This window comes from Cydia strobilella, chromosome 4 (assembly GCF_947568885.1).
Source record: "Cydia strobilella chromosome 4, ilCydStro3.1, whole genome shotgun sequence".
In the NCBI taxonomy this organism is placed as follows: domain Eukaryota; kingdom Metazoa; phylum Arthropoda; class Insecta; order Lepidoptera; family Tortricidae; genus Cydia; species Cydia strobilella.
The window spans coordinates 15,213,057-15,239,043 of NC_086044.1; the positions used below are offsets into that span (position 1 = coordinate 15,213,057).

Consider the following 25,987-nt stretch of genomic DNA (forward strand, 5'->3'; position numbering starts at 1 on the left):
TATTGGGAAATAAAACAACGGAAGTACATCTGCGACAAGAAATTTCAATTTGACTTAAAGCGAGAAAGCGTTATACAAACTACCGCTGGTTAGGAAGAGAGGTAGCTGAGATTTCCAGAAATCTATATTATACTCTATGGTTTTTTAATCGAAACTCATGGAAGGTAGATTTAATAAATCATGAATACTTATTTTTATTTCACGTTGATTCATCAAAAATATATCTTTAGTGAAATTCCAACTGTTAAATAAAAATAAAATAACATTTCTATGAATTGGAAAATCATCACGTTTTATCGCTTTAACGCATCAATTGCAAGTGTAGCGGTTTCAAATTTGCGATAACTAGGTACTATTGGGCAAAAAATACCTACTCCAAATTTTTTTATATTTTATTTGCACCGAAAAATCAATTCAATGTGTTCATATAAGTACTTAAATATTTCAAAATCATGTTTATCGTGAATAAATTCAATCGCCTTTTTACCGCTGGCGTTAAATATTTCATTAGACCTGAATGACATGAAAAACAATTTTGCTTGTCTATGTCGTATATTAACATTTTCTTCGATATGTTGGCAGCACTAAGATTACTTCCTGTTGTGTCTATGCTCACGCTGCCATTTTGAAACGGTAGTGCTTAGTGCTTTTTGTTCGTGTGGAGCGCTTGCTCGTTGCGAAGAGTTAATTGTGTAGTAGTCAAGTGCTGTAGGTTTAAATAATCGAACATTCAAAATGAGCTGGCAAGATTACGTCGATAAACAGTTAATGGCATCCAGATGTGTGACAAAAGCAGCAATTGCCGGTCACGATGGGAATTTGTGGGCAAAGTCGGATGGCTTCGAAGTAAGTTTCTGGCAAAGTTACTACGTGTCAGTGATTTGCAGTTAAACCTTTTGTTTTGTGATTATGTGGTCAGAAGTGCATAGAAAGTGATGAAAGTGCATCAAATGATAATAATAAGCAAATGGATAATGAATTTTGTCCGGCTGGTATGACAAGATGGCGACATGTGGTAGCCTATGGGAAATCCAAATGTGAATTTAGTTCTTGTAGGGAATATGTTAACTTCTCTATGTATACATATATTAGCGTAACGTCTCGTGACAAAATGCGATAAATAATTAGGTCTTAAATTACGCCATAAACACAATTTCGAGCTTACAAGTTGCCGGCCGGCGCGTCAACAATTTCATTTTAGGCAACTTTGTGGTTGCTATTCAAAATTAGTCGTATATTCTGAAATTATTACTAAATTTCAATGTTTAGGTTACCTTATGACCATGTTCGATATACAAACGGCATTGTTCTTCATATTATATTTCATAGATCTCTATAATATTGTTGTTCATGTTCTTTTCGTAAGTATAAACTCACATACTAAATACGTATTAAAAAATTAAAATGTTTCCAATAAGACATTTTATGATCTGATAAGAAAAATGCATGCATACATTACATGCCTGTTAACAAAGATAGATATAACTCCGTAATAGATGGATACAGTCTAAGGAAAAAAACGTGCCTCGAAAATCACGAAAATTTGATTCTCGAACAGATGGCGCCACTAGCTTTGTCCTACTCTCGTATAGAGGGCGTTGACGGTTTCGTTTGTTATTTATAATTTTAACGCATATCCGTTAAAGAACATGGGACGAAATCATATAAAAATAATTAATGCAAATAAAAAAATCATTTATCCATATTTAAATACATTTTAACGTATTTGTATAAACCTTCATTTTTAGTTTTAAAGTATGTCGATAGATGGCAGTGAATTTACAGTGGTTACAAAATGTACTATGACAGTACCGCTCTATCTTATTATATCCTCTTTGGTACCGCTCTATCTTATTATATCCTCTTTGCTATTAATAAACATTGAGAAACAAGATACTCTTTTAGCTTATAGGTTTTCAAATTTGCAAATGTGTAGGGTGACACCAGGATCTTAATAGGTAAAAACAATGAGTATATAATAAGATAGAGCGGTACTGTCATAGTAAATTTTGTAACCACTGTAAATTCACTGCCATCTATCGACATACTTTAAAACTAAAAATGAAGATTTAAAAAAATACGTTAAAATGTATTTAAATATGGATAATTTTTTTTTTTTTGCATTAATTGTTTTTATATGATTTTGACCCATGTTCTTTCACTGGTATGCGTTAAAATTATAAATAACAAACGAAACAGTCAACGCCCTCTATACGAGTGTAGGCCAAAACTAGTGGCGCCATCTGTTCGAGAATCAAATTTTCGTGATTTTCGAGGCACGTTTTTTCCTTAGACTGTATCCATCTATTACGGAGTTATATCTATCTTTGGTAAAAACAAGCGATTTATTTTTATTTAAACAATTATTGCCCAGGTTCCATTTGTACAGAAGTAGCTAAGATCCATGTTAATCAAATTTATGGTCTCATAAATGTACTTGTTGAACAGTCATTTTTATGTAGAACTACTTGTAAACAAATTTAATGTAAAAATAAGTATATATAAAAGCCTATTAAAGGCTTTGAACAACAGAGCGCTGGTGGCCTAGCGGTAAGAGCGTGCGACTTGCAATCCGGAGGTCGCGGGTTCAAACCCCGGCTCGTACCAATGAGTTTTTCGCAACTTATGTACGAAATATCATTTGATATTTACTACCAGTCTCTTTTCGGTGAAGGAAAACATCGTGAGGAAACCGGACTAATCCCAACAAGGCCTAGTTTCCCCCCTGGGTTGGACGGTCAGATGGCAGTCGCTTTCGTAAAAACTAGTGCCTACGCCAATTCTTGGGATTAGTTGCCAAGCGGACCCCAGGCTCCCATGGAGCCGTGGCAAAATGCCGGGACAATCCGAGGAAGATGATGAAAGGCTTTGAACAACACATAACTTAATTAAAATTTAGCCCATCAACATCATTCTAATCTAAATACCTAAGGTAGTTCACATAATGTAGTAGGTACAGTCGCCATCAGATATATCGGAGCGGCCGAGATGCTCACAAATATCTGAACACGCCTCTGTTCTCAAGGCGTTAGAGTGCGTGTTCAGATATTGTGAACACCTCGGCCGCTCCGATATATCTGATGGCGACTGTACATCAAGTGAAAATAATGTAAATTTGTAACCTGTACATTAAGATTGTTAAATAACTTTGTCTATATAAATATATGCACCGTCATTTCGTATGTAGCTATAGCTTACTGTTAAAATTTCAATGTAGAATCTTTATAGCTTAATATTTAGTTGCCTCTAGAATCAGGCGAATGAAATATACAATATGCACAAATGATACCACAATTTGGCCAGTGCTCTTCATATCAATATTTTCATTAAAGTTTGAATTGGAGAATATCGCAAGAATTCACCGCTGGGGGCGCTAGTGTTGCGCAGTCAGTTCAAATGTAACTAAGTGTTTTTTTATCTTATTAAACAAATGTTTGTTGGTAGGTATTTCGAAACTTGTCTGTGTAATTAAATAAATGTTTTGGCTGAAAATACAAATAAGGCCATCCTTATTAATTTCCTAATTACATTGTGTGATGTGGAATTGTGGATGCAAAAATTAAACCGTCTTGGTAATCCCTATTGCTTCAATTGTAAGTCCCCAAACTGGGTTTAAATATGCATCAATCTTATCTATGGCTCTACGGGCCACATGAACAAAATTAAATCACGATTTTAGATTTATGGCGACAACCGAACTCTCGAAATAAACAACTTGCCCCCCCCCCCAAACCTGCATACTAACATCGAAATTTGCCATTTTAGCGTCTGCACCTGATTTCAACCACTTTTCTGGTGACATTCTTAAATCGAAGTCTTTTTTTTTTTATTCGCACGCCATGCGTTACTTGGCCGGCCATGAACTCGTAATTTAAACGTCCCGCCCTGCTCGCCATGTGCTCGCAAGTCTCGCTTCCCAAGGGTGGAAAAAAATGGGTGACGTCGGCAAGCCATCTTTAATCATATCTATGTAGGAATAATCTACTGATAGAATAATTAGTTTAAACAATTAAGCATCACTCCTCCGTAGTTTCGCACTTCTTATGAACATAAATAAAATAAATAAAAATAATAATAAAAATAGCCTTTTTCTACTATTACATTTACATAATAATAATTTGATCAGTTTAACAGTTTATTTAGGTAATAGTAGTCGCCTCTGTGGCGTAGGCCTCCCCCAAGCTCTTCCACAGTGCTCTGTCACGAGCCTTACGCATCCAATCGACACCCGTTATTTCAGTGAAGACATCATTCCATCTCTTCCTCGGGTGTCCTTGACCTTTGTTCCCTTCGTACGGGTACCATTCCACCAAACGCTTCGTCCACCTGTTCTCCATATGGCATATGTGGCCTGCCCATTACCATTTTAATTTCCTCATTTTGGTTTTTACATCTACAGCTTTTGTTGTTTTTCTTATTTTGTGGTTGTTTACCCTGTCTGCTATCTACATCTATCTTATGAACATACATGATCTAAATATTATTGTAAACATTTAGACTAGGGCATGCAATATCAGTCTCGGGAAAGGTTTCAAATTTCCCGGGATTGGGTCAGGTCCAGTTCCGAGAAATCCCGGGAAATCGGGGAATTTCGGGAAAATTAAAAAAGTTATTATTTTCATTGAAATGATTTTAATTAAATGATTAAACTTAATGGTTGATATTTCAACGAAAATATACCTACCTATAATAAATGTCAACATTCAAAATCAGACTATGTTTTCTAATCAGCAAATAAGAAATTATTATAGTTATTTGTTTTACAAGGGGGGCACACCAACGCAAGGATATAATGACGGTAAACATCGAACAAAATCTTAACCAAGTTAAATCCAAACATACGTTATTAAATATTTATCATTCAATGCCATTATTAAGTCAATTTTAAGTGACTCTAAAATTGCATCAAATTGACTACTTATTTGAAGCTCTCATTTGCTGGTAATATGAGCGTAAATAACTGATCGCATCTAAATTTCTGTCACTTAAACTGTCATTGTCATTGAACAGGGAGCTATGTCATGTCATTCCTGAGCAAGCTGTTCAAAATGTGACTTACTAGTGATTTTTATGGGAGGGTAGTCTTAAAATACCCATGTACGCTTACCCTGTTGAACAAAGTATTGTTTTAAAAAATATGAAGACAACATAATTTCAGCCTCGTAGCCAATTCCCAATTAGACATTTTTAATTTTCGGGAATATATTCACCAGTTCCGGTACTGAATGAAAGTGCCTGTTCCTGGGAATTCTTGGGAAAATCAGTCTCGGTAATTCCCGGGAGCATGCCCTAATTAAGAACTTGTCACTTTACTTTATAATTAAAATAAAATATATATGATAATTAACAATAATAATTATTAATTAATTATGTACCAATAAAAATACACCATCTAAGATACTGACAGGCAATGGATAGCCCAAACTGTTGAAAGTAAGACTGTGAAGTTTAAATTAAGTGTTTTTCAAATACATAATTCCAAAGATCAAATAACAATATTTTGAAACAAACCCTAAGGTTGATGAAAATTGGGTTTTAACTTGAATGACTTTTACATGAACGAAGTCGAAAGCGGAGAATAAAGCTAAGCAATTGTGTCCTTTTCTCCCCGCGACCTTGGTGCGGTGCGGTAGTGTTACGTCTTTCTGACTCGTAATATTATTTGATAGTTACCAGTTTTCAGCTAAGGAAAACATTGTAAATAAACTAGACTCATTCCATAAAGCCGTTTCACATATGCTTTGGAAGGTCAGTTGCAGATAGGTGGCAGTTTTGTAAAATTCCATGGATTCTGTTGCAAATAACGGTAATAGTATACATAATGATTCAGACGTGAGAAGGATTAAGATATAAGCAACTGTTTCGTAACAGTATTAGTGAGATTAACATTCTTTTTGTCGTGTTAAAAAAAGTTTTTAATTTATTTACCACATGCATGGTCACCCTACAATTAGAATATATCCGTCAAATACTGACAGTGGCAAATTGAACGTCATCAGTCTGGTTACTTTTGAAAACTCGTATCTCAAACGTCCTCCTCCTCGTAACTCAAGAATGACAGTTTATTTTCTTCATAATCAGTGATGTCATAACTCTTAAAGAGGTTTATATGTTTATTTATTAGGTGTTGTACGGTGACCATGATTGTAAAGAATTAAGTTTGTTCTCACCAAAATGTTAAAAATGTTAAATAAGGAAAAAGTGTGATTGTTTCGCGTAAGTACGATGGTAACCGATCAATTAAGAGTTACTGAGTGTGCAGGGTTAGTCCTGCACACTCAGTAACTACACCTACTGAGATATAGTGCCTGGTGAACTATCCATTGCCTTACCTCAGCCTCAGTGTCATTATTTTATGAGCCCATTTTGACACGCAGTTTCAGGAATTGAAATTTGCTATCCAGAAAATGATTGAAGGATGATGTTTTAAAATTAGAATTACATTTTGATTTTTGATAGTTATTGCAGACGCGATGTCCCATCCGTGGGTGTCAGGGTTGAATGGCTGTTTTAACGTAATTTAAGTAGAACTTTAATACCTACTTTGGGACTGCTAGAGGGTAACTGAAGAATTGTAAAACGTCTCAGAAACAGTCAAAGTAGGCGTCTATTTATTATTTGCTTCAAATGTAGTAGAGCAGAACAAGGAAGGTGGGTAGGTACCTAGGTATATTTAAATAACATTGCAATTATGTACCTGTCTGTGGCCATCTGCAATAAGTACTTTCTTGCTCAAGTTTTCATCCTTGATATTTTTATCATTACTAGAAATACAAACTACCTACGCTATTTAAATTATAAACTTGTGTATGTTTATAACTATATGTTACCAGTCCAAACTTGAATAAAGCATGGTTCACTTAGAACTGGCACGCGATTATCATAAAATAAAAAATATATCGTTCGAAAAACAAAAAAAATGACAATCACAATTCGCTGTCAATATATTAAAGAGAGAATGCTAGAAATTTGGTTGGTCTGACTTTTTGCGTTTGTAAATTATCGAGGATGGAAGTTGAACGGCGAAAATCTATTGTGAACAAATACCTGGAAAATCCCTCTTGGTCTGGGTCGATGATCGCTAAATCGTTAAAATTTCCCAAAAGAACTGTTTGTAGAGTCATAAAAACATACAAGGATTCTCTGTCCTTCGATAGGAAGCCTCAAATCAACCGACGATCTGGGACTACAGATAAAATTTTGGAGAAGAATGTTTTAAGGTCAGTGGCACAGAATCCAGGGCTCTCAGATTATGATTTATCTCGAAAATTTAAAAAAAACCGGAGTACAGTAAGACGGATTCGCCTTCGAGCAGGCTATAAGAGCTATAGAGCCGTCAAGCAGCCAAATAGAACCATAAAACAGAATGAAGTAGCTAAAAATCGAGCTCGTCGGCTGTACGACCAAATTCTCACCAAATACAACGGCTGCCTCTTGATGGATGATGAGACATACGTAAAGCTCGACTTTAACCAACTCCCAGGTTCAAAATTTTACAAGGCCGATGCTAGAGGGAATGTTGATGAAAAATACAAATTTCACAAACTCGAGAAATTTGCAAAAAAACACATGATTTGGCAGGGTATATGTAGTTGCGGTCTTAAGACCAAAGTTTTCGTCACTAAGGCAACAATGACATCAGATGTTTATGTGAAAGAGTGTCTGAAAAAACGAATTTTGCCTTTCATTCAAAACCACAAGGGTCCTGTAAAATTCTGGCCTGATTTGGCTAGCTGCCATTACTCCAAAAAGGTTTTGGAGTGGTATGCAGCAAATCACATTGATTTCATACCACGTGAGCTGAACCCACCCAACTGTCCCCAGTTTCGGCCCATAGAGAACTACTGGGCGATTATGAAAGGAAAATTAAATAAAACTGGCAGAATAGTCCAAGACATCAACTCTTTGCGGTCCACATGGAATCTACAGGCAAAAAAGGTGGACAGTGGCCTTGTTCAGAGGATGATGAAGACTATTTCGAAAAGAGTCCGTAATTTTATACATAACAAAAGTAAATGAATAAAATTTATGTAACATGCTTAAATGAATAAATGATCTTTCATATTAATGAATTAAAAATATTGTTATCTATTTTATTTAAAAATTATATGCATTTGATCGCGTGCCATTTCTACATGAACTATGCTTTACGTTATTTCTTTAAAAAATCAAATCATAAATATGTATAGGTAACTAATATAATAAACACATAACACAACACATATAAATTGATTGCACTAAAATGTGTGTCATTATAGTCGAGGACCTTTTTTTTATATTGGATAGTTGTTTAACGAAAAAATCCATTCTAAAAAAGTGACAATTTCGAATTTTAATGTAGGTATTTACTGCCAACGTTTTCGTAGCGCTACGCTACGCTCGTAGCCGAGCCTAGCGCTTTCCCGCATTGTAGAGGAAAGCGACTACGCCGAGCGGGTTACCGGCATTCAATGTGTTAAAGAGGAATACTTGTAGCTTGGGCCTTTTCCTTAAACTATTGATTAAGAGCTTTATGACTTCCAACTCTTCCAACTCAATATAAGAAACTCTTGAAAATTTTAATAATTGCAGATGTAGGTCCTACACAGCAACTATGATTTAGGACATACCTAAACTGAAATAGATGTCATAAACCTACGACACGAAGGACAATTCAAAATGTCTCAGTATGGAAAGGTCCTAAAGGGTAACATCATGAATGGGTTTCCTTTTTAACGAATTTTATTCCTTTACTAATGACGGTTGACTTGAGTCAATTGAGCGATTTGATAAAATTTGGATACCCTTGTAGACTTCTGCAAGTACAAGGGTATCCCTATAGATTAAGCGGTACATTGAGATAAAGCTTGAACACGCCAAAACGTGGGCACATAAAATTACAAATATATAGAAACTAAAGGTCTCCTGTAGCGAAATATATATTGAGTATAGTTGAAAATATTATAGTTTATCATGCTAATATACTAGACTTTCATTTTAGGCTCAGGATTTAACATGCCACAGACTTTGTGATGACCAGGACACGGGCACTTTGCACGACATGATTAGCGTAAGTTTAGGTAGTCCAAACCGGAGTTATTTGCGGATTAGTTGATAATAAAACTTTAACAGGTGTCTTTATCAAATATTCCTTGATATGGACCCAGTCCATTGCCATCAGCCTTAATTTAGAACCATCCACCAAAAGTACCCTTTTGGCATTGTCAGCATGTCTATCGTGATTATACCCCTTCGTCACTGTTATAGTGTAGTGACAACACGATTAATGCTACTCAAATAGTAGCTGTGAGCTGTGACTTCTTTAAAATAGGTTTAGGTCATTTTCACAAATGTTACTTGCATATATTTTATAGCATTTATTATCTAGCTCTTAATCTAACTTGACTTCACTTTTTGTGCATAAATTTGAGATATTTCTACCTTTTTTGCAACATAAGAAAAGATAGATAGACAGATACTGAAATTACATTTTCAGGGCTGCCTGTTAATATTTATTTCTTTCATTAAAACTGAAAGTGAAATTTGTGCTACTGGTTTTTAATTATTTTATGCGTAGGTACATGTAACATTTTGGTAAAAAAGTAAATAAGATCAATCCTCAGCAAAGTCCCTTACAATATATTTACGAAGCTTATCGTTTCATAAAGGTCCTTTAACTCCTTTACATTCTGCGACTGCTTTCCATTATACAGTGGCGTTTGTCCTAGCCCAGTTATGTTATATTTAAAATAGCAAAAGGTAACAACTGGCTCACATATTGGTTTAATTTATGGATACATTTTTGTCAATAAGAATCCTAAATAATTCTTATTCAGTCGCATTTGATGGCAATTTTGTATGTGTTTTTATTTTGTTTTCTACTACCTACTAATATTATAAATGCGAAAGTAACTGTCTGTCTGTCTGTAACCTCTTCACGCTTATATTTTATAGGTACCTCTGCTTGAACCGAATTAGATAAAATTTGGTATGGAGATAGTTTGAGAACCGGGAAAGGACATAGGATCGTTTTTATCAATCATCATCAGAAGCTCGTTATTTATAAACTCGCGGCGTCTAGTCTGTCACCTGTCATCTGTTTAATTTTAGAGTAGACCCCTCAAGATAACAGTTAGGTACAGTACACTAGTTTGAAAAACTACCACCAATGGATGTCGTAATCCCTTGTAACATCGAATGCTGTGCATTATTAATTAACTAGAAAGTCGTAATTTTGTTATAACAATATAGAAGTCATTATGTAACATACCAATGCCAGGGGGTGTCTCTACGCAGTTTAGGTACATTTGGCCGGCGCGCCTCCCGGGCAGGCGTATGGCAGTGGGCTGCCGCTCGGCTCGCACGATAGTCTGGTTACGAGGCGCTCGCGCAACATTGAAAATACACAATGGCTTCTAAATTCAAATCTCGATCTAATCCGTATAAAAGATATTGTTCATAAAACTGCGGCGCGCAAGGAAGATTCACGGTCTGTGCGCGGTTATAAGTTTCAATTTTGCTCGCAGGCGGCAAGTATAGGTATAATTTTATACCTAAATCCAAAGATAGATATAACTCCGTAATAGATGGATACAGTCTAAGGAAAAAACGTGCCTCGAAATTATTATTATTTACAACATTATTATTTACAACGACGGGACTTAATCGCGTAAAATAAGTTTTAAATTTACCTCCGACGTTTCGAGGACGGCGTTGTGCCTCGAAAATCAAGAAAATTTAATTCTCGCTCAGAGTGCGCTACTAGCTTTGGCCTACTGTCGTATAGATGGCGTTGACAGTTTTGTTTGTTATTTAACAATTTTAACGCATATCAGTGTAAGAACATGGGTCAAAATCATAAAAAAAAATAATGCAAATAATAAAAAATATTTATCCATATTTAAATACATTTATCGTATTTTTATAAATCTTCATTTTTAGTTTTAAAGTGTGTCGATAGTTGGCAGTGAATTTACTGTGGTTACAAAATTTACTATGACAGTACCGCTCTAGTATAAGTTACTCTATGCTAAATCTGACTCTCGTGAAGGAGTGGATGTTCTGTACGGTAGTCGACGTAGTGGTTAGGCACAAATTATCGCATGAAGGCCTCGACAGGGGCTACGCTACTATTGTGTTTCTAATAACATCGATCGTGAATTTCGCCAAAGAGAGCAACCTCCGCAATAATATCATGAAAAGATTTACCTAACACTAAGACTATTTTTACCCCCGCCCCCGACTGGACGGAGGCGAACATCGTGGGCTCGAGCAACCCTACTGATTTTTAAGGTATATACTTGACCGCATTTAGAGAAAATGTCATGAAAAGTTTTCTGAAATCGATCTTGTTTTCGAGAGAATGAAAATTCTTGTGAAAATTCGTTTCTGTAATAATTCGGTGTAAAACGCCTTTTTGGATGCGATGCTGCCACTCGGTGACTTGGTTTAGACATACCTACTGACAAACATTGAAGATTTAAAGGAAAATCGCAAAATACATCTGTAAAAAAAATTGATTCGTTGGTTTTATTTCTCAAAAATAACGTGTCGTGTGCAGAAAACACACACTAACTTTTCTCTCTTTGGTTGTAGATGTAGATGTAGTGTAGGGACGCCCGGCCGGAAGCAGGCGGGCTGTCAATCACATGTCGTGTTCATTCAGCCCAATTCCCTGTAGTTGGAGCTGCAGGTTACTGTCCCGGCGGCATTCCCACACCATTCTCCTCAAATCTTGTTTTCCTGCAGAACTTCTGTTGTTCGAACTTAAAGATGTCCTTCTGGACATCTTTAAGTTCGATGTCCTTTAGTTCGTTTTCTTCTAGTGTGTCTCTACCGAATGTATTATAACGCGGTGCCGCGTACATAGTACATTCTGCTAGTAAGTGTAAGCTAGTTTCCTCCCTACCACAGTGTGGACAGGAGGCGTCTGCACTGATTCTCATTATCTTAAGGTGTCTATTGAGAGTATTATGACCTGTAATAATACCTGTTACAGTCTCAAACTGCTCTTACCTAGTTTCAAGAGATACCTGGTTCTCCTGTGGTCTATCCCTTTAATCATCATCTTCGACTGTCTGCATCCAGTTTCTTCTACGCATTCTCTCTGTGCTTCCATCTCTTTTACCTTCTCGATGACTCCCTTTGTGACATCCGCTGACATAGGCAGAGCCGGTTCCGGACCTATATATTCCGTCTCCGCCCCTATCCTCGCTAGCTCGTCCGCTTTCTCATTTCCTGTCACCCCCTGGTGTCCTGGTACCCATGCCACCGTGACATTTCTATGCTTGCCTAGCGAGTTCAGCTCCTCTCGACATTCTCTCACTAGAGAGGAAGTGACCGATATTTTCTTTAGTGCTTTCAGTGCTGCCTGGCTGTCTGTATATATTACAACAGCGCCCCCTTGCTGCATACTCTCATTCACTATACGCGCACAGCGCGCTATAGCACATACCTCTGCTTGGAACACGCTGGCAAACCTACCCAGTGATACCGATACTTTCTCTCCCAGTTTAGGGATAACTATGCCCGCCCCTGCTAGTTTCGTCGAGCTTCTTCTTGACCCATCCGTAAAGCAGATAGTCGTTGGGTGCCTGACTTCCACCTTCCAGTTGTCCCTCTCTCCTATATGTACTCTATATTTTTTGTCAAATATCTCCTGCCTCTTTATAGGCCTCTCTTTGGAGGCCTTGGTCACTCTTTCTTGGTATTTGACATTTATTTTATAAATATCAGTTTATAATTTATATAGTAGTGTTTCTACTTATTGTTTTTATTACAAGTAGAAACACTACTACAACAAACAACAACAAGTTACAAGTATTAGAACAAATTAACACGTTCGCGGACGCTCAGTCACACCAGTTGGACACCTAAATTTCACTCACCTCAGCAACTTGGAACAGCTGTATCTAAAGAACTGTCAGGTCCTAATAGACCAAATTGGTCTCGTTCTGTTGCGAATGATGTGTACTTTAATAACGTATGTGGAGTTGTGACGTAAAATGGGTCCATAGTTGACCTCATTGACGAAACTTAAAAAACGTAAAAAAAATTTTTTTTGGAAATTTTTGAACAGCTGTATCTTACAAACTATTCGGTGTATTGCCTTCTCACTTTAACATACTTTGTTGATAATTTAGTCTTCTTTAAAGTGTTTATAGTGACATTTGCCGTGAAATAGGTCCTTGTTGGTAAAAATTGGCAGAAACTAAAAAAAGTCAGAAAATTTAGAGGTTTTTCAAAAATTTTACAATGATCCGCTGGGTTTCCGAGGTCGAAAACTCGGATTTGCCATAACCACTTCATCACATAGAACATGAAAAGAAAACAGAACTGCCCGATTTCTTGCAAGGCAACCCCCCTTTTTAAGTACGATTTCAATGGGCTATAGAGGCTGTTTGTGCGTGTTTTTGTGCACATGAAGGGATTTTACCATGTATCTATCTCCAGAATGGTTCGACAAAAACTGTAAAAAAAAATTGATACGCCAGCAATAAATCTTAGATAGGTTTGCTCACCAGATGGCGTAAACTGCTAGGTTTAGAGTTTTTAACTGACGGACGTATCTATAACCGCGAATCACTTTGTCTTGTTGCATCTCTCTTTACCCCTCGAATATGCAAAATTGACGGAGAAGCAAATATGCGAATTTTTAATCTTTGTTGTAGTCTCCCCAGAGGAGCGGCTCGTCAGTCAAGGTCTTGGAGGATATAACCAAACGGAGTAGCCGTTAACAGGCTTTCCCCTCTGTCGAAACTATGACCAATGGTCATACACATAGTATGGATTAACGTTAACATTTGACGTGCCCCTCCCGCAAAAATCGGCACACTGTTTTGTACAGAAAATTACAGACAAGGAGTCTCCATTTGGTAGTATCTTGAAATTTTTTATGACATTGTTTTTGTCGGCATAGACAAATGCGGTCCAGCCAGACAGACTAGACTGTATTAAGGATGACGGCAAAAACCAGTAAATGTCGGCCATGCCATTTTGAAGCTTTACATACATTATACATACCTACGTGAATTACGAAAGAAAAAAAATTACGATTATAAAAATACAATAATATAATATAATATATTATAATATAATATATTATGATTATAATATATTATATTACCTGCAGTACAATGCCGCATGCTAATTTGAAGGTTATTATGGCTACAACGTATTAACTTCATACTGTCGGGTTAAAGTAACTTGTTACACCACGGACAAAATGCATTGTCTCCATTCCTTATTGGCTCCACAAGCTGTCATTTAATGTAATTCTATTTGTTGTCGTAGATATCAAAAGATGAAGTTGCAAAGATAGTGGCCGGTTTTGAAAACGAATCGCTCCTAACAAGTGGCGGCGTGACGATAGCGGGCACGCGGTACATCTACCTCAGTGGCTCAGACCGCATCATACGCGCAAAGCTCGGCAAGGTCGGCGTGCACTGCATGAAGACGCAGCAAGGTGAGTCAACATTTCCTATTACTTATTGTACACTGCAACTAACCACCTTTTCTACGTCACCAATGTCACCAGCATAAGGCTTCGTTCACACGGCATTGTCCTGCACGATTTTTTGCAGTATACGTCTTAACGGATAAATAGTGGCACATACTTTGTGCATAGAACCATTCACACGGCGTTTGTACTGCAAAAAAACGTACATTGTTTATACGTTTCAACGGATACTCGCCGGACTTGTCAAGCAAATCGAATGAACTTTGAAGTACAGTTCTATTTCATTCGAACGGCACGATTTTACGTTTTTTTATCGAACAAGCGTCTATAGTACTCGAGCGTTTTTCGGAGGGATCGCTCGTATTTTGTTTGTAGTTTCGTGGTTACTTCAAAACGGTTGACGAATCTTCTATAGATAACGAATTATTAATTTATTTAGTGGAACAAAACTTTCAATAGACATCCGAAAGAAATTAAAGAACTTTGTTTCATCGTTCCTAAGTTTAGCGTCTAAATGTTCAAATGTTTTATACGCACTGAATTTTTATTTATGGGATGTACCCAAAACCTTCTATTTTGTCGGCGGCGTAACCGTTATGGCCATCGATACCAAAATAAAAGTAGGATGAAGCGTGGATCCATCACAGACGTCTGCTCACTGCAACAACTGCGTGAAAACTGTGGCTATTCGGCGTGAAAACGGTTTTTAAACGAATGAAAATCTACCGTGTGAAGTGTGTGAACACCCGACTGGTTCTGCGTGTAAAATCGAATACGCGAAAAAACGTGCAGGACGTTGCCGTGTGAACCTAGCCTTACCTACCAAATAATACGTAGCTCATAATCAGACAATAAACTGTCGTTATTAAATATGCCTGAACAAAAAAAACTACTATCCATGTATTCCATTTAATCTATCTAGTTCAGGATACGAGTTTATTTATACTGCACTTATCGTAGAATCCTAGTTGAGCGTGGCCGTCGAATCATCTGCGCAGTAAGCTTGTCCATAGAACCACTAATTTCTTTGGACCGGGATCTCACCAAATAAGGTTACGAGCACAGCGAGTCAACTTTCGGGTCCATAATAGTCGGAGTCGCGTTTATGCCGCGGTAATAGTAGCTTATGTGACTGCAGACTTCTACGTGATAAAAGTCTCACTCGTTCGTTTCAAAACCCACACTCCTATTCGTCTCGGTGTCATTCTATCGACCAATAGTTTATGGGCCAGTGATCGACGCACGTTTGTAATTTTGTAATTTGAAGTTCAAATATGCACTCAGGATATGAGGATACTCATTATTTTATTGTAATCTCGAAGAATTTTTTCCTGAGTGTCTAGTGTAGAGAATTAATATTGGTCTGGTAGCATTGAATATAACCACCTTTATTTTATAAGACTTGTAATTTAATTAATGTGATCTACAGATATGGTTAGTAAACATTAGGCCTACAGTTCACGGAGGCGTAGATTCGTTATTGCGTGTTCGTCATTTACGTTACATGCAGCCATACTTCTGATTGTTTTACCCTGGTGGTTAAGTAGGTTTGTAGGTTAATAATACAATTAATACATATTTAAATGTGATGCGAATGCGAGAATGATCACAGAACTCAATAGTGGAAAAAATATCCACGCGTAGTTAGGTCATTGGTAGAATAATAATCTCGAATAGGTAATTCTCATGCACCTACGAACGATCTAAAATTTTTGTTCCTGTCTACACAAGGAGCCGGCCTGTTCGACGAGTAATATAGATTGTAAACCAAAATCACGTTTTCTTAGTTTGACCTGCGCGGGCTGCACCGGCAGCGCCTATGAAGCTAGGCGCTGGTTACACTTTCTGACCTCAAATGTTTGTTCCAGCCGTCGTCATCTCTCTGTACGAAGAACCCATTCAACCCCAGCAAGCCGCGTCTGTAGTGGAGAAGTTAGGAGACTATTTAATTACCTGTGGTTATTAGAGGTGAGTTTGGTTTGTTGTTACTACAACAATCATATTGCGTTGAGGTAGGAGGTAGTTAGTTTTTGACATAGATTATGTATTTTAATTCTCATATTTATAATTTATGTCATGTGTTTCTAAGTCCCCATCTAACACAGAATGTTATTTATAAAATTTATTACGTTTCTCAGATCAGTCAGATCTGAAAGAACTGGCTGCATTAAACTTGTACATGTAACAACGGCACAATACCATTTTATGGCTACAATCATACCATACCTATTAAATATATAAAATTAAATCTTTGACCGCACACAATTAACCTGTCCTGGTTCATCACAGACTTCTTTTTTCCTCTTTCAGATCGAAGCGCGCCCGTGATCTAAGAATACTATAAGATTAATATTTTTTCCACAGGGAAATAAGTAACTGCATTTTGTATATTCTATAAAGTGATAAGGACCGTTCATTTGTTTTGATATTTGATAAATTATGGCGCCATCGTGTCGGATGCGTGTAGTAACTGTGTACAGATACAATTACTTTGCGGATTCTGGATCATTTTTTACACGCTCACCGCTTCCACAATGTAATTGATACTGTAAAATGGTTTAAATTTTTGTATTTTAAAAATGTTTGCTTTTGACGACCATTGTAGCGAGGCGTGTTTTCGCTTTAGCAATCAGGTCTCAAGGCATGATGTATAGAGATTTTTTTAGGGGTTTTTCTCTTCAAGCATCTCAGTCAGTTCGTGTTATCAATCGTAGTAGTTGTGTGACTCGAAAATTTTATGTAACCAGGCTTATCACTCATTGATATAGCAGGACTATAGTGCAGATCGATGCTTGATGAGAAATTCCGAGTTTAATACCACGTAATGAAATTACTGTAACAATATACAAAATATATATATAATTACAAATATGCATTCGTGTAAGGGCTTGTTACAAATTGAAAGACACTGTAACCCAAGTAAAGTATTACGATTATAATTGAAAATCTCTAGTCCCACTGGAACCATCGTGAGAGTATTCGGTTAGTGAGGCGGAGGAGCGGCCCCGTGCGCCGCGGCCCGCGGGCGCGCCTGCTCCGGGAGGCAGGGCCACGGGGCCGAAGCGCCCGCGATTGCTAAATTTATGCTATGCTTCCTTTTTTAATTATGCCGCATTTATAACTTGTATCGATAATAAACTTTGCAAATATTTGTTTTACTTACTCTTAGCTGCAGAAACTAGAAGCGCTCAATTACCCTGTATCCTCCGACAAGGCTTGCAGTAAACGAAGGGTGCATATTGTTTAATATTTGATATTACTACTATAGCTTTGTACATTGTTTCTGATAAGCGATGGGAACTGTGTCTATCTAATAATAAATGATTTGTATTATACCATATGTTTCTTTGACCACACCGAATAGAATCCTGTAGGGAAGAAAGAAATTAAACAACAGACTGAAATGCTAATGAACATAATTTATTTTTCTTTTGACAAAATCTACAATATTAAGAATTAAGTACATGAATACAAGGATTGGTATAAAATGTAAACTTGTATCAATAGCTTATTAACTGATCTTGGTTCTTTACACGCACGAGAATCATTCATAAGTTCTAAACCTACAAAATAGCCAAATTAAAATTATCAATAACAATTTTCACGATTCCTTTTTATCGACAAGTTCTAATAGTTTATTTTTACTGTAATGAAAATCTGGTTTGTTATGTATGTACTTAATCATTCTATGTGATATCTACATTTCTACAATCCTATATACCAAATGCTGGTTGTAAAAATAAGGATACAATACATATTCTATTAACTTAAAAATAAATTAAGAGTTATTTTACAATATGTATTAATTGATTAATAACGAGCGCTATACATGTGGCTTGGTCTATAATTGTTATGGCTCCTCTACACTACCGGCTATGATGGACGATGACTGGCGTGCACGATAGTGTAGAAGGCATACTCGGCAGACCCCGCCAGTCATCGTCTATAATCGCCGGGTGGTTACGTTGTACAGGCGATCATGTGGATGCTTGCACGATGATCTCGCCAATGAGAGACGATGATACTATCAACCATCATCGCCGATAGTGTAGAGGAGGCATTATAAACGTCACAATCAACACTTCAGTAGGCATACACTGAAAATGGTCATCTATTTGTTTCTATTACAAACTAAGCTTAGCAAATACTTCACTTATCGAATTGATTGAACATGTGTATAGCTTGTGCAGGGATTTAGTAAGTAGGTATTATTTATTTAATGTTAACATTATCATAATAACAGTTTTCTCATTTCGTTTCTGTATAAATGAAACTAACAGATTGCCCACGTGCATTGTTTATTAAATTGTCGTCGTGGGTTGATTGCTTCACGGATGCTCTAAAGAATAGTGACGAGATTTCTTCCAAAAGCTTCTGAAGAATCCTTTGCGTTGTTTCTGACCTGGATGGTCATCACCTGGTAACAAAAGGTGTTTGATTAGGCACGAGTTTAAATGCAATACAATAACGTTATTAGATAGGTTACATCTTTAATACGGGCGTTTTCAGTGAAACGAAACGAAGTTTAGTTTTGTAAAGACAGACCCGAGAATTTTTATTACCTAATTATGTACCGTTGCACACAATATTTTTCTAAGACAGCAGCAAACACCTAAAATTATAAATAAAATCAGTGTTTGTTGATCTTGGCCTAAAAATCAGAATAAAAAAAACAACAGTTGCATAATATTGTATGAATATTCCTAAGAACACTGCGCCGGGGCCCCGCGCGCCCCACTTCTTATGAAGTTGATTTCGATCTCACTGGCATTCATTCATTGGTCATTTAATCTACAAATAAAGAGTGCTCGAGTAGAAAAAAAACATTTAGCGTGATAGCCACTCTATAAAAAAAAACCGGACAAGTGCGAGTCGGACTCACCCACCGAGGGTTCCGTGATTTTTAGTATTTGTTGTTATAGCGGCAACAGAAATACATCTGTGAAAATTTCAACTGCCTAGCTATTGAGATACAGCCTGGTGACAGACAGACGGATAGCGGAGTCTTAGTAATAGGGTGCCGTTTTTACCCTTTGGGTACGGAACCCTAAAAATGAACTGTCATAGGAATTTGACGCGAGAGGACGCTTCGGAACCCTTAAGCCAAAACAGCAAAATACGAAATCCTTGTAGTTACGTCATATCAGTCCGTCTGTCTGTGTTTGTATGCCACACCTAATATTTTACTTAACATCTAACGCAGTGTACTACGTAGGCGAACAACACGCGAACGCGAAGCGGCGCGGCGTGGAGCGGGGTGATCAATCCTTTGATACCTATAGAAGTGTCCTACGTGGGCGATCTCGTTGCGAACGCGAACGCCTAAGGCCCGTCGCGCCGCGACGCGCCGCTTCGCTTCGCGTTCGCAAGTGTTTGCCTACGTAAGACGCAGCGTTACAAAGCGTAACAGTAAAAAAAAACAGCTGTTACCAGTGATAATAACTTGGTGGTAACCGCTAGGAATAGCCTTAAGAGGATAGGGGACGATCGATTCTCCATACAAACGTAAGTACCTAGTCCTCATTTTCCTCCCTGGATATTGACATAAAAATATTTTTGCACAATTTGATGTATTTTAATAATAGCTATGATGCTTGCATAGTTTGATTTTTTTCGATTTGTACTTTAAAGAGTTAGGGGCTTTCAAAATGTTGTTTGAAACCTCTTTTTCGCTCCTATTTCTTATAATAATATTTTTTTTTAATAAATCAAACGGCCCGACATAGCTATGATTAAAATACATCAAAATGTGTAAAAATATTTTCAAGAATGTGTTTGTATTTGTATGGAAAACCGGTTTCGAGTCGGTCGTCCCCTTCGGTGTCTAATTTTGTAAGACTTAGGTCATATTTTTAAGGCTGTTGTAAAATTTCTACCATTCTATATTTTTTGAACGGTAGGGGTCGTTACTCTGATCTATTGAAATTAAATTTAGTACGGTCCGAATAAATAATGATAACTGTTTCCGACAAAATCCCGCCCACGCGCGAGATAGCACATCCTCGTAACGTAAACTGCTGTAGAGAGAGAGATCCGAGGCAATCTCTCATGTCATGAATTTTTATAAAACCTAACTAGCAAATAAAACGAATCATTTCGTCGTCACTGAAAGAAGTTCATATCTTGAACTTTGTGATCATGAACTGTGTTCGGGGCAAGGCATCAAGGCAATGCGAATGTCAAGTGTACTAGGGGCTGCCGCATCGTGCGGGTCGATACAACCACGGAGCAGCGACCGCCGCGGCGCGAGTATGGCGGACTATAGGTATACAGACAAGACCCGCCCCATCCTTTAACACCCTTTAACACGTGGCACTACTTACGTAAAGCCAGATTTGTACATTTAACGGTATTTTATGAGATCTGGGTTATACTTTGAGGAGATTAGTGGTTAGTGATTTACTTTGCTCGCAAGCGTTTTTAACGTAACGTGTTATGCTAGGATACAGTTAGGTACGTTGCTAAGTCATGCCATGCAACGTTATCTACTCGAAGACGGTAATTTCTTATGTCTAGTACTTCTGCTCTGCGAGTCCGCTTGGTTAAACTTAATTAGCAGATGCTTTTTTAGGATTCTTCCGTACCTCAAAAGGAAAAAACGGAACCCTTATAGGATCACTCGTGCGTCTGTCTGTCTGTCCGTCTGTCACAGTCTATTTTTTCCGAAACTACTGAACCAATTAAAGTTGAAATATGGTATACATATGTAAGTTTGTGACCCAAAGACGGGGACATGTAACGTAAACAAATGAATTTTAAACATGGGTGCCACTTTTAGGGGGTAAGTAAATGAGAAAATTAAAAAATAAAGATTTTTAAACTATATCGTGTTACATATCAAATGAAAGAGCTCATTGTGAGAAACTTAAATATATATTCTTTATAATTTTAGGATAAACAGTTTAGAAGTTATTCAAGAAAATAGGCAAAAAATGACCAGGGGGGGCTTTTGTCTCCGAAACTACTGGGTCTAAAATTAAAAAAAAATATATACACATCTTAGTTCTTTACCTATAGATCACAGGAAAACCTATTAGAAATGTGCAGTCAAGCGTGAGTCGGACTTAATTACTTAGGTTTTGATCTGACCCCTACGGGTTTTTTAGACATTTCACTCACGTTTCACACAAAAAATACATTGTTTAAATTGTGTAATGTACGGAACCCTTGGAACGCGAGTCCTACTCGCACTTGGCCGGTTTTTACTTTTTCGTTCTAGATACTAAATTGGAGAATAAATATAAAGCTCACGGGACCGTGAATAATTTCTATAATAATTAATATTAGTTAGTTGGTAAATAGCTTACAAGAGGACACTTTTAAAAATAGGTAACTGTAAATTATTAACATGTAAGCAGATTATTCATTAATGAGGTCTGCGGAAATATTCGTCGATGAAACAAGAGTACGACGTTGTCGACGTTAGTAGGCCATCCAAGAATAGATCAGTAAAGTAGGTAGGTATTTTCCAGCGATGGTTCCACGTGCCACGCGCGCTGCCAAAAATAGTCGTCGAGGTTTGCCGCTCGACATTTGACTCCGGTGCTGTAGGGCTGGCTGCACAACTGACCACGCGATGACGCGACTAATTTAATTTTGTTAGGTACTTATCGTTTGGTTTTTACGAGGATGGTACCTAATATTTAATTGCGCATTACACAGTGACAAATTGTCACTCGAGAAGAAAGCCGCTGTCAGGAGTAGCCAATCTGCTTGCTTATATTATTACCTAGGATTAATGCCGCGATTTTGTTATTTTTTCAACTCTGGTTAAACAAGCCACCTAATATCAAGGTTAAGTATTTACATGATAATTAACCGAAGCAATTTAATTCGTAGGCTTATTAATCATTATAAACGTACAAAGCGTACACTAATCTACATCAAAGCTTGACTTTACAAGTACTTAGCTCCCGTCCCGTCTATTTTAGCACGCGCAGCGGAGGTCGGCAGATTCAAGTTCAACAGCTAGAATTCCCACCAAGATGGGCGGCAAGGTGTTGTACAAACTGTAGTTTATTTTTGGTTTTATGACTAAGAGAATATATTATTATATAGTAATGATAGTTATCTGTATATAATTAATCATCTATATAATTATATAAATAAAGATTCAATACTTTTGATATTACACAAAGATGTGTATGTGTGATGTATGTGGTAATCTGCTATTCTAAACTTACTCGTCATTTATAAACCGTAGCTATTCAAAAATATTTGGTTGGTCGTTTCCGCAGAGAAGCAACGGATCTTGCGCTATCTGAATATTAAGTGGATAGGAATCGATAGATATGGTTTATCAAAAGCTTTTGTCAGTTCACTTGGTGTCCGGTTTTAGGTATCTGCCGCCAATGCTTCTGCATGGAAATGAAGCCATGCCATCAAATGCAGTTATATTGTGATTATCTAGAAATTATTTCGCGCACATGAATCACGACTGAAGAAAATACCTACTTCCTCAGTCACCGCTTCCGTAAACATGATTCATCGGGTGAATCACGCACCTTTGCCTTTGTTTCCATACTTCATGACAATGTCAAGATATCGTCACGATGTGCCAACACGAACGCCTACATTTTGTAGTACTTAATAGATATTGCAATATTTATAATCGTTTGATAGATCTCCTAGAAAGTGGTACTGCTCCTACCGGCGCCGATGTGCTCTACTCATACTTAAGTTTGTTTTTTTTATCGCATAGCTGATTGAGAATTTATATATTGCCAACGACGGGTAATAATTGGGTCAGGATGACCGTTGAGGAAACCAGCAGTATAGGGTTGTTCAGAACCGGCAGGGAGGGGAAGCGGGTGCAGGTCGTCGACTCTGCGGTGAAGGGCACCGCGGGGTCGCTGCGTTCGCTTTCGACGGCGCGGCGGCGGCGCGCCGTATTGATCGCGGTGGATCGCAGCCTCCACTCTCCGCGCCCGGCGCTACATCTACGGTCCTACGAATGTTGTGTCACTTCGAATTAACACCGGTTAGCTCTAACAGGAATGTTACTTTAAAAAAGAATAAGTACCTACATACATAAATAAATAAAAAAATAAAAATCATTTATTTCGGACCACAAGCCTATAGCTAGGTGCTCGGATCAAAGCACCGGATGTTTGGTACGGTAGGTAACTTGACACACTGTCCACCGCAGATGCCTTGTCTTGCGACATGCATACCTTAGTCACCCACCCTAGCCTAGCACATCTCATCTACTTGACGCAGAGCTATGTAGTAGTTCTACAGGAAACACATTAAAATCTGACCCAACATTGGGCAACAAGTGGCGCTACTGGTGCGAGCAGAGCGGAATGAAGGAATCACAGGAGACAGTTTGTGCAACGCAACGGCCCACCCAGGGCTGTCTCTTTGGGGGCACAAACATTTCGAAAATGGTAGACCTATAATTAACCGACTTCAAGATTTCAAAGGAGGTTCTCAATTCGGTTGTATGTTTTTTTTTTAATGTTTGTTACTCCATAACTCCGTCATTTCTGGACCGATTTTGAAAATTCTTTTTTTGATAGTATTTTCATCAATGAATCAAGCACTTACATTAGAAAAGTGACATTTGATTAAGTGGAACTGCTGATGATGATCAGAACGGAACTTCAATGACGCATAGTTCACGTTTGGCGATTTCTCCTCTTCGTTATGTTTGTTAAGCAAGTTAGGTTTTCAAGAAACATTTTTTTCAAACTCGAGTTCTGATGATGGGATCCATGAGGAATCGAGAGAACTCCTCAAATGTGAAAGGCATACATATAGTGATTTTTGTATTTTTATCAACAAATCCAGCATTTCCATTTTAAAAAGTGACATTTGATGAAGTGGAACTGCTTATGATGATCAGAATGGAACTCTTTAATGACGTATAGTTTACGTTTGGCGATTTGTCCTCTTCTTTATGTTTGTTAAGCAACTTAAGTTTTTAAGACATATTTTTGTCAAGCTCGAGTTCTGATGATGAGACCCACGAGGAACCGAGGGAACTCCTCAAATGTGAATAGCATACATATAGTGATTTTTGTATTTTCAACAACAAATCTATCATTTACATTTAAAAAAGTGACATTTGATGAAGTGGAACTGCTGATGACGATCAGAATGGAACTCTTCAATGACACATAGTTCACGTTTGGCGATTTGTTCTCTTCCTTATGGACCCAGACCCAAACTTGGACCCGGACTCGGACCCGGACCCCGGTCTGAACATGCACCCCAACTCGGACCCGGACTTGAACCCGGACTCCGACTCGGACCCGGACCCAGACCGAACTCGGACCCAAACTTGGACCCGGACAGCCGGGCACGGACCCGGACTCGGATCTGGACATGGTCTTGGACCTGAACCTGGTCCTGGACTAACTGCTATCAGAAAAGTGGGTTAGGTTAGAACTGCGACCCTTACAGAAACGAAATGCTACTAGAAAAGTGGGTAGTTTTACCTCCTTTTCTACATAACTAGGCAAAAGATGCTTTTTTATTTCATTGTCTGGAATCTAAGTGTGCACTATTAACAATAAGTAACCTTTCAACGGCATCCGCCATTGAAGTCGGTTTTTTTTTAAATTATATACTTGTAGCTTCTATCTTACCTACGTTTTGGTCTTTTCGCTAAATTAAATACAATGTAGGGGAGATGTGTGCAAAATGATCCCCTTAAGGGAAAAACTTCACTGTGTTTAAAGTTGAAGAGAAAAAGATTTTGATATTTATGAATAGTCCATTTATCTAAGCAACTGCATACTCATTTCTCATATTTTGCATTTTAAAAGGCGATCCATAATTTAACCGCATTAAAAGCCCTTAGCATTTCTTCCTAAGGTCAATTTTTCGGAAGTAAGTGGCTTTGCGTACGTAAATTCGTGACATGATATGTTATGCAGAAAATGCTCATAGTAAATTACTAATGGGGTACAAAGATTCTAGGGATCATTTTACGCCTACGAAAGGGATCATTTTACCTCAAACACCAAATTTGAAAACATCGATAAAAATATAACTTTCAAATTCAACTTGTGTCAGTATAAACATCGTTAAAGTATAGCTAAACAGCATTAAGATTCGACAGTGAAACACGATTTTAAATAAAACGTAACATGCTAAAAGTAACGGAATTCGGAAATAAGCCTTACTTATTAGATTTTTTTTTTTATTATTTCCTAATAAAATCACGCTGCGTGCTCGTACCGCCATGATACTTTAAGAGAGGCAACTGGCGGGGTCACGGGGCCGACGTTTATTGCATATTTACTATATTTATATAGATGGCACTAGTAGTTGCTCAGATACGAAGGGGAATCATTTTACCTCGAGGGATCGTATTATACACATGTCCCCTACAAGGGAATGGCTCAGCCTAATCGGAATTAAATACCCCAAAATAAGGTTTCGCATTTATGCATTCAGCTCCAAAAAATATTAAAGAAACAGCTTCAACGATCAAAGCAATAAAGTATTTAGGTAACACCGGGATGTATAATTGCCCTCCTAAAATTTCAACTCAACTCAATAAAGCAACTACCTACTTAAATAAAAATTATACACCGACGA

General features: G+C 37.5%; 2 protein-coding genes across 3 annotated transcripts in view; one reads left to right on the plus strand and one right to left on the minus strand.

Annotated features, from left to right (window-relative positions):
* The first annotated feature begins 621 nt into the window (after window positions 1-621).
* On the plus strand, window positions 622-17,772 carry LOC134741098 (profilin). The gene is made up of 4 exons (XM_063673869.1): window positions 622-846; window positions 14,272-14,443; window positions 16,306-16,405; window positions 16,748-17,772. Exons 1-3 carry the CDS (start codon window positions 736-738, stop codon window positions 16,401-16,403), a joined length of 381 nt encoding a protein of 126 aa, XP_063529939.1. The 5' UTR covers window positions 622-735; the 3' UTR covers window positions 16,404-16,405; window positions 16,748-17,772.
* Window positions 17,773-17,836: 64 nt separating this feature from the next.
* Window positions 17,837-25,987, minus strand: part of LOC134741043 (uncharacterized) — a 198,108-nt gene continuing 189,957 nt past the window's right edge. For both annotated transcript variants that reach the window (XM_063673787.1, XM_063673788.1), the window contains one exon: window positions 17,837-18,854. In XM_063673787.1, coding sequence (XP_063529857.1) covers window positions 18,766-18,854 — 89 coding nt within the window. In that variant the 3' untranslated portion in view covers window positions 17,837-18,765. The remainder of the gene's footprint in view (window positions 18,855-25,987) is intronic.